The 15,901-nt window shown below is 36.5% G+C and overlaps 1 protein-coding gene and 1 long non-coding RNA gene across 6 annotated transcripts in view; one reads left to right on the top strand and one right to left on the bottom strand.

Moving 5' to 3' along the window:
• LOC127511273 (uncharacterized) overlaps positions 1-15,901 on the top strand; it is a 63,756-nt gene that overhangs the window by 8,891 nt on the left and 38,964 nt on the right. The gene's annotated exons all lie outside the window — the stretch shown is intronic.
• The window catches only part of LOC127511242 (membrane-spanning 4-domains subfamily A member 4A-like), a 103,426-nt gene continuing 90,516 nt past the window's right edge, over positions 2,992-15,901 (bottom strand). For 2 of the 5 annotated variants that reach the window (XM_051892035.1, XM_051892034.1), the window contains exon 8: positions 2,992-3,388. In XM_051892035.1, coding sequence (XP_051747995.1) covers positions 3,311-3,388 — 78 coding nt within the window. In that variant the 3' untranslated portion in view covers positions 2,992-3,310. Of the gene's footprint in view, positions 3,389-3,575; positions 3,657-5,492; positions 5,607-5,954; positions 6,099-6,480; positions 6,550-6,646; positions 6,758-7,202; positions 7,414-7,846; positions 8,012-15,901 lie in introns of those variants that run through there. The other 3 variants (XM_051892036.1, XM_051892040.1, XM_051892041.1) reach the window with 3 other exon arrangements.

Raw genomic sequence — 15,901 nt, 5'->3', positions numbered from 1 at the left:
ATAAATTTCCATCTGGACATTAGTAGTGCTTTGTAAAAGAAAAGCATTTTAAACCATCAAAATAGTCAAGAATACTAAAATGTATTATTATTTTTCATGATTTTTTTGCTTAAAATAAGTATCTACTAAAAACAAACAATGTACATGATAATTAAAATGCCCTAATCATGAGCAGAAAACAAAGTTAAGTAGCAATTTCAAAGTTTAAGTTGTCTTTCCTTGCTATCTACATTTTTTTTTCCAATTATAACGATTCTTATGAAATGCTCTTAACATGCTGATTAATAATGTAAATGGAAAAACAATATAATTTAGGCTAATATAATCACATCTTAATTCCATAGTTTTTTTTTTTTTTTTTTTTTTGTCATTCTTAATTCAAAATAAAATGTTATTTAAATTTATTAATAATATCCTTTTCAGAAAATTGCAGTTGCTACGGTCATGCAAGGATGTCGTTCCCACAAGTTATGTCAAGGCCTCAACCTACTATGACATTCCCACAAATTACCATGTCATGGCCACAACAAATCTAAGTGAACTGAACATGTCCCTTCCCAGTCGCCGTACATTTTTATCTAAAATTTTAACATTGTGTAAGGTAAAAGTATATAATATAATTTTACACAAAAAATCCAATCCTCAGTTCTTCTTTTGCACTTTGCTCTGTTGTTTTTAGGTTACTCTTCTGAGATCAGATAAGGCAGATTCTATGTCTTAAGTTGTCATAATTGTTGATACTGTTTCCCCGAATGAAAGGTGGTGCTCAGGTGATTAGGAGGGGTGATAAAGCTGGTCACTGAACCAGGAAATCAAGCCTGATGTAATGAACAGACGAAAGCAGACAAGGTGAGCACAAAACAAACAGTCTTTTATTTGCAGGAATGCATGAAACAGCAGATCGGTAATGCAATGCAGGTAAGGATAGCAGTCAATGATGACTGAATTGAACAAACTGCTTATGATTATGCTTTTATTAGGCATTTTTCTTGGTTTTCATATCTTTAAATGTTCTTGTTTTGCAATGAGGACAAACATTTTAATTGATTTTAACTGATTTGCGTACAGATATTTTGAAACAGGAGACAATTCCTTTGATGCTGTGAAACGTTTGACCGGTTTACCAGTGACAAAAGAAATTACAAAGTTATACATCCGTAAGACCTTCGTTCATCTTCAGAACAAAAATTTTGGCATTTTTGATGAAGTCTGAGAGGTTTCTGTCTCTCCATAGAGATACAACGCAACCACCACTCCAAGGTTAAGAAAGATAGGAAAAAGACATTATTAAAGTACTCCATGTGACTCCAGTGGTTTAACCTAAATTTTATGAAGCGACGCAAGTGCTTTGTTTGCGCAAAAAAACATAATTTACCACTTAACTTACAAAAATATTGATCTGCAACGCATGTTCACAAGATCTCCACGACGTTCAAGTTCGTATGTCAACTCAACGCACATGCGCGAGTGTTCACGAGAGCTTCACGATGCATGCGTGTTGTGTTCACGCTGCGAGAGCTTGCATTGTTGCGCGAACACACTTTGGATAATGTTATTTTGTAAATAAAGTGGTAAATTATTTTTTTGCACAAAGCACTCAAGTTGCTCCATAAAATTGAGTTTAAGACACTGGAGTCACATGAAGTACTTCAATGATGTCTTTTTCCTAACTTTCTGGATCTTGGAGTGGTAGTTGCGTTGGATCTCTACGGAGGAACAGATACCTCTCGGATTTCATCAAAAATATCTTAATTTGTGTTCCGAAGATAAAGGTCTTAAGGATGTAGAACGACACAAGGGTGGGTAATAAATGACAGATTTTAAATTTTGTGTAAACTAACCCTTTAAAAACAGTATGAATATTCTGGTCAAGCATGGAATCAATGCTGGTTTATTCCTGATGTGTCAGCAGGGTACACATAGTTTATATTAAGATCTTTTATATGTGTTCACATTTCCAGTGGTTTATTTCCTGTTTATCATGGTTACCTTAGTTACTAATCAACCTGTTTCTAGTTTAGTTTCACATTTCTTTTGTGTAATTATTCCTAATAAAAATGTTTGAACAGAATTAAAAGTATCACTCAAGTCACTGCTGCCCATAGATGGTCCTCAAGGAACATTTTGCCAGTGTGTGGAGCTGGCTCTTCCACCGTGGATGATCACAACATCACTGATCCAGACCTCGTTATGGATGCTTTGCCTGCGCCCATGAGAAGCCTTGTTTGTCCCTGAGCCAGTGTTGGCCACTCTGTCTGACCTGGATCCAGTGCTCAAAGTGGGCCGGTATTCACCGGTATGCAGTATCGGCAGTAACTTTATTCTTGTTCTTTTATTTTAATGGGTCTATTTTTATTTTTGTTCTAATTTTCCTCATTTTAATTTTTACTAATTTATACTGTATCTATTTGGTTCCTTCCTGCCTGTAAAGCACTTTGAACTGCATTAACTTTCATTGAGTGTTTTGTTTTGAGGTGCCGTATCAAAATGGTAATATTGAACACAGCTCTGTTCTTACCACCTTGTGAAATACTCGCATTGCAGATATTGAAAATGGCTGTTGCACTGCTTTCATATTCCAATCGACAATAATTCCACTTTGCAGACATTTATCCAAGTATTCCTGCCACAAATCGTGCTCTTCGTTTAGGACACTTGCACGATGGCTAATGTAAAATAAAGAATCAGGCTTAATATAGCTGATATAGATCCATTAAAAATACCTTGATCGGCCCAGATAATTTAAGATTGTGCGGATAAATATAGATATCCCTAATATCTATATTTATATCTGTTTACTGCGTTTAAAGAAAAAAAGGAAGGCTATTTTGAAGAGTGAATGACACACCATTGTTTTAATGAAGTTTTAATGAGATATATGTCTGTATGTCCTCCAGGAGATTGATATTCCAGGCTGTTGTTGTAAATCAGAATTTGTTCTTAAGTGACTTGTCTGGTTAAATACAAGTGAAAGGTAACCCAAAAAAGAGAAACGAATAAGCCATTTTTTAATTTGGTATACTTAATACAGTATAATCTGTAAGAATAAAGCGAGTAGTTGTTCGAAACAATCTATCCAATTTCAGTAATGATAAAGTAAACTTAAGCAAAGAAAAAAAAATGAATCTATGAATAATCTATCTAGTCTTAAATAGTTGTTTACACATTTGTGACTTAAAAAATCTGTAATTATTTGATCAAGTGATTTTTCCTTTGTTGTTATGTTCTCTTTTTAATGACATTAGAGAGACAGGAAATCACTGGGAAACTCATGTGTCCCACCTCAACTCTGTCCAGTCTGTTTTAATATTCACTCTTTAAATTCACTGTATTGTGGAGGAATTTCTGCAGGAAGGTGATGCATTGAAGGGTTGCTGACCACAGATATCTGCAAGAAAAAACAATCTATATGATCAGCTTCCTTACAGATAATATTAAACAGTTAATGCACCCATTACTTTGCTTTTCACACTTCCAGTTCATATATATTGACGTTAAATTCAAATAAAACATGGGACTTTGAGTAAAATGGTACTCAAAGAGAATATTCCACAAAACAATTAAACTTCTCTTACCTCTGGGTTGTTAAGATTATGGAAATGATTGTGCCCAAAACAACAGGGGTGTTGAGGTAAAACTTGTGGAACAAACGCCACCTTTGGAAAAATGCACAAGAAGTGTTTTATGCCTTCTTACTATGAAATGACATATATTCAATGACACTGGCAGACAGTTTCAATATTACAGGTTTATAGACATCAATCTACTTCAGATAGAGAAGAAAAAAGCAAAAGACAGAAATGTCCTGGTGTGAAACCTTACGCTTTCATTTGGATTTCTTAAAATAATTTCACGATTGAAAAACCACATGACATTTCTCAGTAGATGGTAATGTTGCTGTTTTTGAAGCAGTTAAACTTGGAGTTTTGCTATTAGTAGAGATGTTGAACACTGTTGAGAGACGCACAGACTCGGGTGATTCACAGATGTTTAATCTCTGTATATCAATGGCTCAAACCTCCATTACTAGCTCTAAAATGATGTTTTAGAATGAGGGATGTGTAGAAAAGTAGTTAACTACATGAAAGGGTACTTTAAGGACAAAAACCTGATGTCTTGAAATAAAATGTGTTAATGTTTTAAGTAGGGAAAAATTGACTCCATTGAATTAGTAGTTGCATGTTTCAGAGTAAAAAGCTGTACTGTGATTCTGCGTGTACAGCTTATAATATCACATTTTTAAAGTGTCTCAGTTCACAGTAAACACTGCTTCTCCCAAAATCCATCTCTGCAAGTGCTATGAGTTTAACGTTTGATAATTAAATGTGTGCTAATTTTGCTTTACATTCAGATAATTTCCAACATTGTGGACAGAAGTTTAAAGTGGAAATGAAGCAGTCAGTCAAGTTTACCTTATTTAGTAAACTGATTTCCAATAAAATATATATAACAAGAACAATTAATGTAACTATGTTAAAGAAAAAAGGATGTTTTGTTCTAGCTTTTGGAGCAAGGGCGCCGCCATCTTGCAATACCACAGCGTGTAATGTCACAGGTTTGTTGTGTTGCCTGAGGTAAATAGATGAAGTAAGAAGACTGACAGGGCAAGTTAAAGACAGACATTTAAAGATAGAAACTGGAAAGTCACATACCACAAGCCACATCAGAAGACAAAAGGGTCTGATGTTATATGTGTTTGTGTGGTGGTTATAAAGGAGAAAAAAATGTATTAATTAAAAAAGGGTAAAATATATTAAATGTAATATCTCTTGAACATTTTATAGTGTATTATTTTATATCTTGTCCATGATGATTGATTTTGACTACCTTATAGATCATCAGGTACGAAACACATTAATGCAATAAGAGTATGTTGTTGACATGTTAGAGTTAATGTCTGTGATCGGCTAAAATGTTCATCTCTGCAACCTTTCATGATACAATCTAAATGTAATCCCATAGATATAATGCAGCACTTTTCACGATTAGTTAACCTTGAGAGCTGTAATAGTAAAACGTGCTAAAAGAGGGAGTAATACTTGGATATTTCAAATGGAAAGAGGTTTACACTGAAGTCTCACAGCAGACACGGCCCTTAAAACAGAGCGTTCAAATCAGAGCACTAAAATCAGGGTAGGAAAAATGCCTTTTATTTCTAAATTATGACAATTTTTGATGTAAAAATCATGTTAACATTATAAGTGCACCCCAGGAAACATTATAAAACAATAAAACAACCCAGTTCATGACCCCTTAAATCTTAAGAATACATGTTAAAAGCTTGAGGTTTTAAAAATTTGAAAATGAAGAATTTAAGAAATAAATATTTGTATTGTAACTTTGTATTGTAGTATTTGCTGGTTCTTGTAAAGCATGAAGCCAAGTGTGAACACCCTTAAAAGAAACCATTTCCATTATATATGCAAATCTGAGGGGTTCAGCTGACAAAATATATATATATATATATATTGGGAACTTGATGTATCACTTACCTGTGGAGAACAGCAGCAGGTGGCTTTACAGGCAAATGCTGACAGATATATGGAGATGATAAACTCAAGGACTGCGAATATCAATGTTACACTACTGATTCCCCAGAAGAGTGTCTGAGAGAGAGCAAAAATAATAATGACAAAATAATTGATAATTAGCACTCACACTGGTACAATGGCTGTTCAGAAGATCAGAATCTACCTTCCTTGAGGATCATATAGTAATACAACATATTTATATATCAAACTGGACTGAGTTTACAATTAATGTATAATGTCAATGCTTTCTTACATTGTAAATGATCAGTAATAGTAAGAGATCTATAAACTACTTATGAAATGTTGGAAAAAGACTGGACAGATGAGTGCAGATTATGGCTTGACTTTTGTCAAGTGTTCTGACCACACAGTGATCTTACTGTAATTACTAAATAAATGTGAATATAAAAGTTGGTGACATACCTTATACTTTTCCTCAATATAATAACAATCATAATTGTTGCACCAAGTGTTAAATGGCCCTAAAGCCAAATCCAATGAAATTAAGACAAAGGAAGTGCCTGCAGTTAAAGTACTGAAAATGTTCATTCCGAGAGAACCTTTCACCTACAGGTAGAAAACAACATAAAATAGATTAATTAACAAGAACTTTAGCTTGCTAACACAGATGGAAAGGTTTATGGAGTGCGATTAAAAAATACATTGCTTGACATAATAAATAAATAAATAAATAAAATATAAAACTAAAACTACACAAAATACACAATTTGATGTGAATTCTCAAAATGTCCTGCAGTCTATGTCTATTAACTTTAGTTAAATTTGGGTGTTGCGTTTAGGAGATAAAGTTCAATTTGTGAAAAATGAACATTGGTTCTCTGTGAATATTATGGTCACTGTTGCCCATACACTTTTATGGCAGAAAAATAAGGAAGAAGAAATCAGTACAAACACAATAGGTTTCAAGTACCCAGTGTTGTGTACATACCAAACACAAACTGGAGGGTGAATTCAGTTTGTTTTCTGCAGCAATGCAGAGTGAGCCTGCGATAATGTACTGAGAGCAGAGAGAAAGACACAAATCAAGACTTCTGCTGGAATATGTAACTTGTGTTATAAAAGACACAACACTTAATTGTATAATTGTTTCTTACGATGATAGATCCCCAGTAAACTATACCACTTAAGACAGAGATGGAATCTGCATAAATTGTAGACACGATTCCCAACAGGAGCGTCAACAGACCAATCATTATCTGGACAGTCTGTGAAGGACGAGAGACATTTATAACACAAGTAAAACTGTATTACATTTTGGGGAACAGTATAACATAAACAATATAAATTTATAACAGTTGTAGTTATGGATTTATGATTGTATTACAAAAATATCTAGGTACTCTCATTGCATAAATTCACATACTAATTTGCAGATAAAACATTTTTTGATAGCTTCCAACTCCGAAAACATTCTTCTCTGTGACTGGTATACTATAAATTTTTACTACTTTACTCTGTAAATGATAAACAGTATCTTATATTGCTGTATTTCCTGCATTATCACAAGGCAATACAGTAAGTGTTTGCTTTGTTCATGTGTGTACTACTTTTTTTTTTTTTTTTTTTAAATATAATTTATTCATGTACTTTCCAGACCTCACACTGACATGAAAATTCTACAATTATTTGGGTTTATGATCAATTTCTCACCCCAAGGGCTTTTGGTTGGCCTTTCAGAAATGCCTGAAGTCCATGAAGAGGTGAAACTCCTGCTGGCTGTTGTCCATAAACAGGCACAGGAGCATTTGTCCCAGTTCCAGCTGCTGTTGTTTGTGTTGGTGGTTGAAACTGGATGACAAGCGTCGAAGAGGTCATGGGTACGACAGTTTGAGACATTCTTGTTTCTGAATCTGAAATTGACCTGTTTAAAATCATAGTAAATAGAGAATAGATATCTCTATAAAATAGATTTTCTATGTAAACAAACTTTCCAGTACTTTATATTTATTATAAAACATGGTCTTCATGTTGATGAAACACTTATGAATGCAGTTATGTCAATAGTAGTTATTATCATTGGCTAAATTGTCATGAACTAGAATTAGACCTTGAAAACAGAGAATATGCAACATATGAACACCTCATGTTTAAATTGATCTATATCATTTATGCTATTTAGAAGATGCTCTTTTCCAAAGACACTTACAAAAGTGTCCTACCAACCATTATAGATTATTGCCAAATAAAGGAAATCCATTAAAAAAATAAAAAAAAAATAAATCAGACATAATGCAGAGATAGGCATCTGTATAAAGGTAGTCAGATAGTCAGTGTAAATAAATATTTTGTTTTACCGAAAAAAATCTCTTCTCTTCAGTTGGTTTACCGCACTCTGTAGTTGAGATCACTCTTCTGAGATGAGCCGATGCCTTAGCTGTAATTGCTGATACTGTTTCCCAGAATGAAACAGGAAGCAGGTGGAGATCAGGTGGTTAGGAGGGTTGGTAAAACTGGCACTTTTTGTAAGATAATAAAACTACAAAAGACAATAATTAACTGAAGTATTCATGTTCAGTGTTCAATGTTTTTTTATAGCAAGTAATCTGCATGCTGGTTTGGAAACAGGCATGTAAATACAGTAGAACAAAATGTGATATAAATAACAATGATCAGCGCAGCATGATTTAAAATGCCATGGTGAAAGCAGGTACTGTAGGTACTCAACTAAAATGCCTATTACTGCCGCCTGTAACACCGCAGCATTAAATACAACCCAGTGTCATGTCACACTTGTCACAAAATCACCACCAAGTGGCGCATGGGTTTGCAACATTGTGTAAGGCTGCTGTGACATTTATACTTTAAAATGAAGATAAAATAAAATAAATTACTGGTAATAATAGTATTAATAATAATACAGCTGCAAGCAGTGATGAAGGGCCCTCTCACCGGGGCTCACCGCCAACCGTTGGCCTGTGGAAAACTGTAAACGGGGCAATGTTCATTTAAGCGGATAAATAGAAGAGAAAAATGGCAAAATAAGTCATTTTGATGCACCACACTACCTGCTGCCAGCAGGTGGCGCTATGACTAACTGAATATTGGCATGTAGATGTCTTTAGGCCAGGGCTATTATCACACATGTGAAGTCTGGGGCAGATCGGACACTGTATGCCTGAGTTACAACAGCTTCCTCTTTCATGGCGAAACACTGAACTTTGTTCAGGCCGCCACGGACACACCCTTCAGTGAAAACTCAAGATCTTCGCAACTTAATGTCACAAAGGCCTTTAGATTAGACTGACCAAATATGATGTTGATCCGATTGAAGCTCTAGGAGGAGTTCGTTAAAGAGACAAAGATCTCGAGATGAAGATCTATTTCAGAACTAACCGCTATAAAAAATAATCTGGCTGCAGGCACGGGGCAGATATTATTGCTGGCGGGCCAGTTTTGGCATAGGCTGACCACTGGCATAGGCTAAAGTGTCATGTAGAGCACTGGTGCAGCTTCTCATGACCGCTCTCATGTCTTTAAGGTTTCTTGACTGAGAGAAACTCTTCCCACATGAAGAGCACTTGTTTTAATATTGTCCTGTTAGGCTGGGTCTGTGCTGTGTTAGAAGTAAAAAAAAGTCTCTCCACTTCCACTGAAGTAGTGGGGAGATGCAGGTACAGTGCAGCCAGTGGGGCGAGTGCTGGCAGTCGATCTTCCCTTGCCGCCCACCATCAAATCCACATCTCTGAGTTTACAAGAAGAGATCACTTAAAAATTCAGTTTAAATCCTTTTTGACCACTGCCGAGCACTGTACGATAACCGCTGCTCTTCACTGGAAAGTATTTAAAAGAATACTATTTCATCACTGCTCCACCTCAGCTAATTTCCATATTTTTAAAATTACATCCATCATTTTTATATTAAATGCAAGACAGAAAATAATTTCAAATATAGTGTCTAGCTTCCAATTTTTAAACAGAAAATTTAAATAGAACATTAATTTTTCTATTATTAAATTAAGTATGAATGTAGTCTTGTTATTCCAAGCACATGACTTCTTATTTACAGCAGACAGTCATGTCACTGACCACATGAGCAGCAATTCCCGGGTTCACAATAAATCGCCATCCCATTAAATATCATAGTAGGAAAAAAAATACTGGTAGTCAATGGGGGGCAAGATCTGCTTGGTTACAAACATTCTTCCAAATATCTTTCTTTGCGTTCAGCAGAACAAAGAAATGTATACAGGTTTGAGGGTGAGTAAATGATGACAGAATTTTCATTTTTGGGTGAACTATCCCTTTAAATAATGTGAAATTGTTTGATATTCCTTAAAAAATATATAATATATTATTATTAGCCTATTATTATTACTGACGTTGTTGTAAGGTTAGGGTGTGCTATTTGTTTCTCTGTTCTTTTCATTACTTTTCATTCATTTCCCAACTCTATCAACAAGTTCCAGCGGCAGCTACCACCTGTTCCCTGGCTCATTATATTGATTATGGTTGAGTGGTTCTTCCCTCACAGTCGGTGAGGTTGATGGAGACATGACCAACACAGACACCCTTGTCCATTCCAGAGTCTTGTCCCGTCATGGCTGCCAGTCCAAAGTCTCGTTCCGTCATGACCGCCAGTCCAGTCTCGTCCTGTCATGGCAACCATTCCAAAGTCTAGTCCTGTCATGGCAGCTGCGCCTGAGCCCTCAGACAAGATGGTCGCCATGCCTGAGATTGTTCCTAAGGGAGAAATCTCAGAGCTGGTTCCTGCCCTTGAGTCAGCTTCTGTGAATGAAGCGCTGACCATTATGGCCACAGCCATGTTGTGTGTGTGTGTGGGCTGCACACACGTGGGTTCCAGCCCCTGACCAGAGTCCAGTGATGGCACCAGCCCCTAAACTAAGAGCTATGCCCAATTCTGCCTCAAAGCTCCGCCCTGTGCTCCTTCCATTCCCAGAGCTCCACCCTATGCACCTTCCAGTCCCAGAGCTCCACCCTGTGCTCCATCCAGTCCCAGAGCTCTGCCCACTGCCCGTTCCAGAGCCCCGCCCAGTGCCCGTTCCAGAGCCCCATCCAGCCCAGAAACCAGCCCTTGCTGAAGGGGGTTGTAATGTCACAGTTATCTTCTGTTAGTTTCTGTTTGTTTTCATTCATCACGTGTTCCTTTGTTCTATTTTCCCACCACTTAACAGTCACAATGGACACTAACTAATAACAGCTGTTTGTCATTTAAATACACAGATGATCAACTCAAGTTCCTCCCTTTGTCTTGTTCATTTGTCGGTTTTCTGTGCACTAGCAAACTTTTTTGGAGTTTGGCTTATTATCGTGTTCGTAAATAAATCTTTTGTTATTTCATCTTCGTCATCACTGGATCCTGACCGTTACAATAGTATTGCCACAAGGCTTCAACATTATATATATGTAATCATCACTTACTAATCTTGTCTGTGTAAAATTTTTGTCATAAACCTGGTAACTGTTGTAAGATATTCACATGGATATCAGAGGTCAGAAATATATCAGAGGTCTGGATAATCACTGGCATGTGACAATAGCTAATGTATTTAATTTCACTCAAACTTGCAAATGGACCTACATTTTAAGGTAATCATTCCTCATAGTCACACAGCCTGTTTTATTAAGTTAGGTCCAATAAATATTATTAAAGTGTGAGATCCGAAAATTAATTCATGTGACCGGAGGTTTCAGTGATTTTCCCTTTGCATGCTTTAAGGCTGCCGACTGCTAATCTATATAAATAAATTTAAAAAAGGGAGAGAGATGAATCAGTTATTTTCTTATTTTCTTTCTTATTGTTGTCATCAACATAGTGCCACAAATGTTGTGAATAGAGATAAACTTCTACTGAGCCTGGAACATTTCACTAATTATGGTTAACAATCAACTTGAACAACTTTTATTATCTGAAGCAATAAATCAAGTACAAAAAAACAGTAAATCAGGACACTATAAAAGGAACATGAGAGGCTGTGGGGATGACAGAGCAAGAGCTGGAAACAAACATCAGTGAAGAATGAAGGCTTTAGTATGTATACTGTTGCTGTTGGAAACCTTTGTGTTTGTCGTCCAGCAGCAGGTAGATGGAGGACTCAATGAGAATGAGATCAGTCAACAGATCAGCTCTGAGGACGGAAGACAGAATCCACCTCAAACAGACACTTTGAGAGCTGAAGCTTCAACTGACAGCCAACAATACTGCAATCTGGGCATCCCTGACATCCATGTAGCACTGAGAGAACTGACCGCCACCGTTACAGAGCAGAAAGGAAACATCAGAGAACTGACCACCACCGTTACAGAGCAGAAAGAAAACATTAGAGAATTAATTTCAGAGTATAATTCTCAGTGTAATACAGTAATATATCACAATATTGCTTACGTTTTTCAATAACAGACCGAGAGATTGCTTTTTCAGCTGCACTGATGCAATCTGGCAGTGGACATATTGGTCCTTTTACCAGTGAAATCCCACTAACCTACAGGAACGTCTTCACAAACATAGGGAACGCCTACAACCCAATTACAGGTAATTATCAATGAAATGGAGTCATAAAACTCCGTTTATAGTAATGAAAACCCTTCTGCTCCATTCAGACCTCTCTGCAGTTGTGTAATGTGTATAAGAGAATTAAAAGATCTGCCATCTTTCAAAACAATTACACAGTGTGTTTGGTAATTAAGCAATCATACAGGAAACATGATTCTTTTCTGTATTTCTTGTTATTTGATTTAGGTGTTTTCACAGCCCCACTGAAAGGAGCGTACATGTTCAGATTCTCTGTATTTTGTGTTGAAGGAACTACATCTGCAGCCATTTATAAGAATGGAGAGCGTATGGTTATAGCATACGATATTCAGCCTAAGGATCGGATAAACTCCTTGAATGGAGTTGTGTTGATCCTGGAGGTTGGAGATGTTGTCTATGTGAGACTTTGGGCTAACACAAGGATATATGATAGCCCGAATAACCACAACACTTTCAGTGGTTTCCTACTGTTTCCCTTAAGATAACAGGAGCTTCGAAGAATGTGAATCCAATCATTCTGAACCTTCAGCGTGTGACTTAAGATTAAAATCATGAAGAATCATTAACATATGAACCTGTATTAATGAGGACTAATGTGTGTTTGAAGTTTGAGCTGTCTATAAATGTAACTTTGTTTGAAGAGTTTCAGTACTGAGACAGACAGGTCCCAAACTCCATCAGGTGACAAAAATGGAGAAAAAAAAAAAAAAAAACCTTGGAAGAAACCAGGTTCAGTCGGTGAGTGGGGATGGTAATCCCATTCATATTGGGATTACCGGTCATAAATCAAAATATTTAATCCAGTTCCATCCAATCTAGAAAGTTAAATAATACCTTTTTAAGTGTATCTTGTTACTGATTCTTGATCTGTATCTCTTTATCCTACATACTGTAAATAAGAGAAGAAAGAGACATTGTGGCATTTTCTTTTCCTCATATTTTCATGAATATTTCCTGAACAATGCTTGCTTTGAAGCAGGGGTGGAGCTACGGGTGGGCCCAGATTGATCAATAGTCAGATTTTAACATTTAACAATTCTTCAGTAATTGTTTTAAATGTGCTTTGTTTTGTCATGCATTACAACTCTATTCTATTAATAATAATATGCTAATTCAGGGATTCCCAACCACATTCCTGGAGCCCCCCTCAACACTGCATGTTTTCCATGTCTCCGTAATCAAACACACCTGATTCAGATCATCAGCTCATTAGTAGAGCTCACATGTGCAGTCCTTTCCAGTTTCGGTTTCCAATCCGATCAAGTGTTTACAGGATCTCTCTATTGGATTAGAAAAGAAATAAACCACCCCTTTCACTCCAATCGAAATTTCATTCAGATTGATTAAAGTGTTTACATAAAGGCTTTTCTGTCTGACTGAGCTGTCAGTTCGATTACTAATGGATAATTTGCATGTGTCTAGACTCTAGAGCAAATGAGATTGTCTCATTTAATAAGTCCATCTAACATATCTGCACTGATTTGATGCACCACAACTATTTGAGGCTGTTCATGTGGGCCAGTTTTGGGCCGGGGACTCAGCCAGAACTGAAGCATGGATGAGGCCCAGAGGTGAGCCAGACAAATTTTGCTATCTAGATATACAAAGAATTACAAATGTGGAACCAATCAAGTTGGAGGAAAATAACGTAAGGAATCATGTCACCTTTACCATGTTCGTTTTCTATAAAAACTTTTGTACTCTGAAAGTGGTCTGAGATCTTAAAGATAAAGGATATTGAAGGCATTGTCTGGAGTCTGTCTGATTACTGCTGCACTGCAGGTTAGTGGAACACTAAAGATCTTAATCCTGAGGTCGAAGAATCCAATCCTCAGTTCTTCTTTTGCACTTTGCTCTGTTGTTTTTAGGTTACTCTTCTGAGATCAGATAAGGCAGATTTTATGTCTTAAGTTGTCATAATTGTTGATACTCTTTCCCAGAATGAAAGGTGGAGCTCAGGTGATTAGGAGGGGTGACAAAGCTGGTCACTGAACCAGGAAATCAAGCCTGATGTCATGAACAGATGAAAGCAGACAAGGTGAGCACAAAACAGTCTTTTATTTGCAGGAATGCATGAAATAGCAGATCGGTAATGCGATGCAGGTGAACTTATCTGACGGTAATGCAGTCTGTTTGTTGCAGTAGACAGGAGGATCCGAAGGGCGACGAGCAGGACGACAGACAGATGACGAAAACGGGGTCAGGAACAGATCAAACAACTTCGAAAACAGCATTACCATATTCACTTATTATAAACTATAATGATGGTGATCGAGAAGAAAGGGTGGTACATCCAAAAGCAAGCTTTATTAAAAGAGACCAAAGTCAAACAGGCAGGATGTCAACACCAGCAAACGGAATCAGAAGAGGCAATGCAAGGAGTTATCAAAAATACAGGCAATGGTCATGGCAGGCAGCAAACGGCAAAAACAAGAAGTCAGTCCAGAGTCAAAAACACAGATAGGCAAGGCAGAACACGGAAAGACATCTAGGAAATAAGCCAACAACAGGGAATCACACGGGATACAAACGAAAGCCAAAACAATACTCAGCAACGTGTCTGAGGGAGTGCAGCTTATAAAGAGTTCCTGATAGGAAACAGGTGTGAGTGTGATCGTGCCTAGCTGGGGGATTGTGGGAAATGTAGTCCAGAGTGAAGTGACTGCGTGTGTGCAATGAAAAAGTCTTAATGGTGAAACGGAGACCTCTGGTGGGGAGTGGAAGGAAGCAGCAGTGGGCGGAAACATGACACAAACTAGTTTGGCTTTATTTCTTTCATATGGTACATGTACAAATGTTACTGAATCCCTTTAGTTGGGCACTTGGCACTGACTTTGGTTGAATTATTTTCTTTCAGCAATTGTTGAAAGTGCATGCTATCACTATTTTCAACAATATGTCTTGTTCCTGACTGCACTGACATATCTTTTACTATGTGCATTTTTTGGAATCAGTGACTGACAGCTGAATTTTGACACGAGTTCCTAAATGAGTATGAAAGTCTTCAGAACAGCAACTTTCCATTTTGAACTTTTGTTATCAAGTTGATATTAACTGTCTGAAAGAGCTCTTCTCATATTGAACAAACTGCTTATGATTATGCTTTTATTAGGCATTTTTCTTGGTTTTCATATCTTTAAGTGACTTTGAATCAACATCACATTAACACTGATCAAACAATATTTACCATTTATTATTTTTGTTCATTTCAATATTGATTCAATAGCAGTGATGTACAATCAACAAATGTTGAAATCTCACCATTGTTTCAACACTAATTGGAATTAAAGTTGATGCATCAACACTGTTTCACTGACTGCATGTTATCTGTGTCTCTCACTGTATTGATCTGGTCAATCTTCAGTATAGGAGCTGTGTGTCATCTAAAGGTTTTATGTTCCATCAAAGCTAATAGTTTTGTGGTCTGAGTTCAAGCTACTGTTGGTTATATTTGACTGAACTCATTGTTTGGACTTTATTAAATATGTTAATAAATAATGTTAAACAATGTATTTATTGTGATAAGATGTCCTCATGTACTTTACCCACTGACCCGATACAGTAGTTACTGCCATTATTTACATCTATGGTGAGAATATTAAGAAACTTGACTCAGTTACAACACGCTTCACAAATATATTTATAATTGCTCATTTTTAAAAAAAAATATTTTTCTCACAGATACATTTAAAAGCATCATTACAGGGATAATCATACCACCCTGATGAATATAACACAGCACAGTTCTCTTTTTTATATCCATTTGGTTCTCCAGTCGCCCAGAACCTGCATCAACAGATCAGCATTAGATGTTCAGTGCTGCTTTCTGTGTGATATGATACTGTGAGAATCATTTATT

This window comes from Ctenopharyngodon idella, chromosome 4 (assembly GCF_019924925.1).
Source record: "Ctenopharyngodon idella isolate HZGC_01 chromosome 4, HZGC01, whole genome shotgun sequence".
Lineage (NCBI taxonomy): Eukaryota > Metazoa > Chordata > Actinopteri > Cypriniformes > Xenocyprididae > Ctenopharyngodon > Ctenopharyngodon idella.
This window is presented reverse-complemented; position numbering and strand designations above follow the sequence as displayed.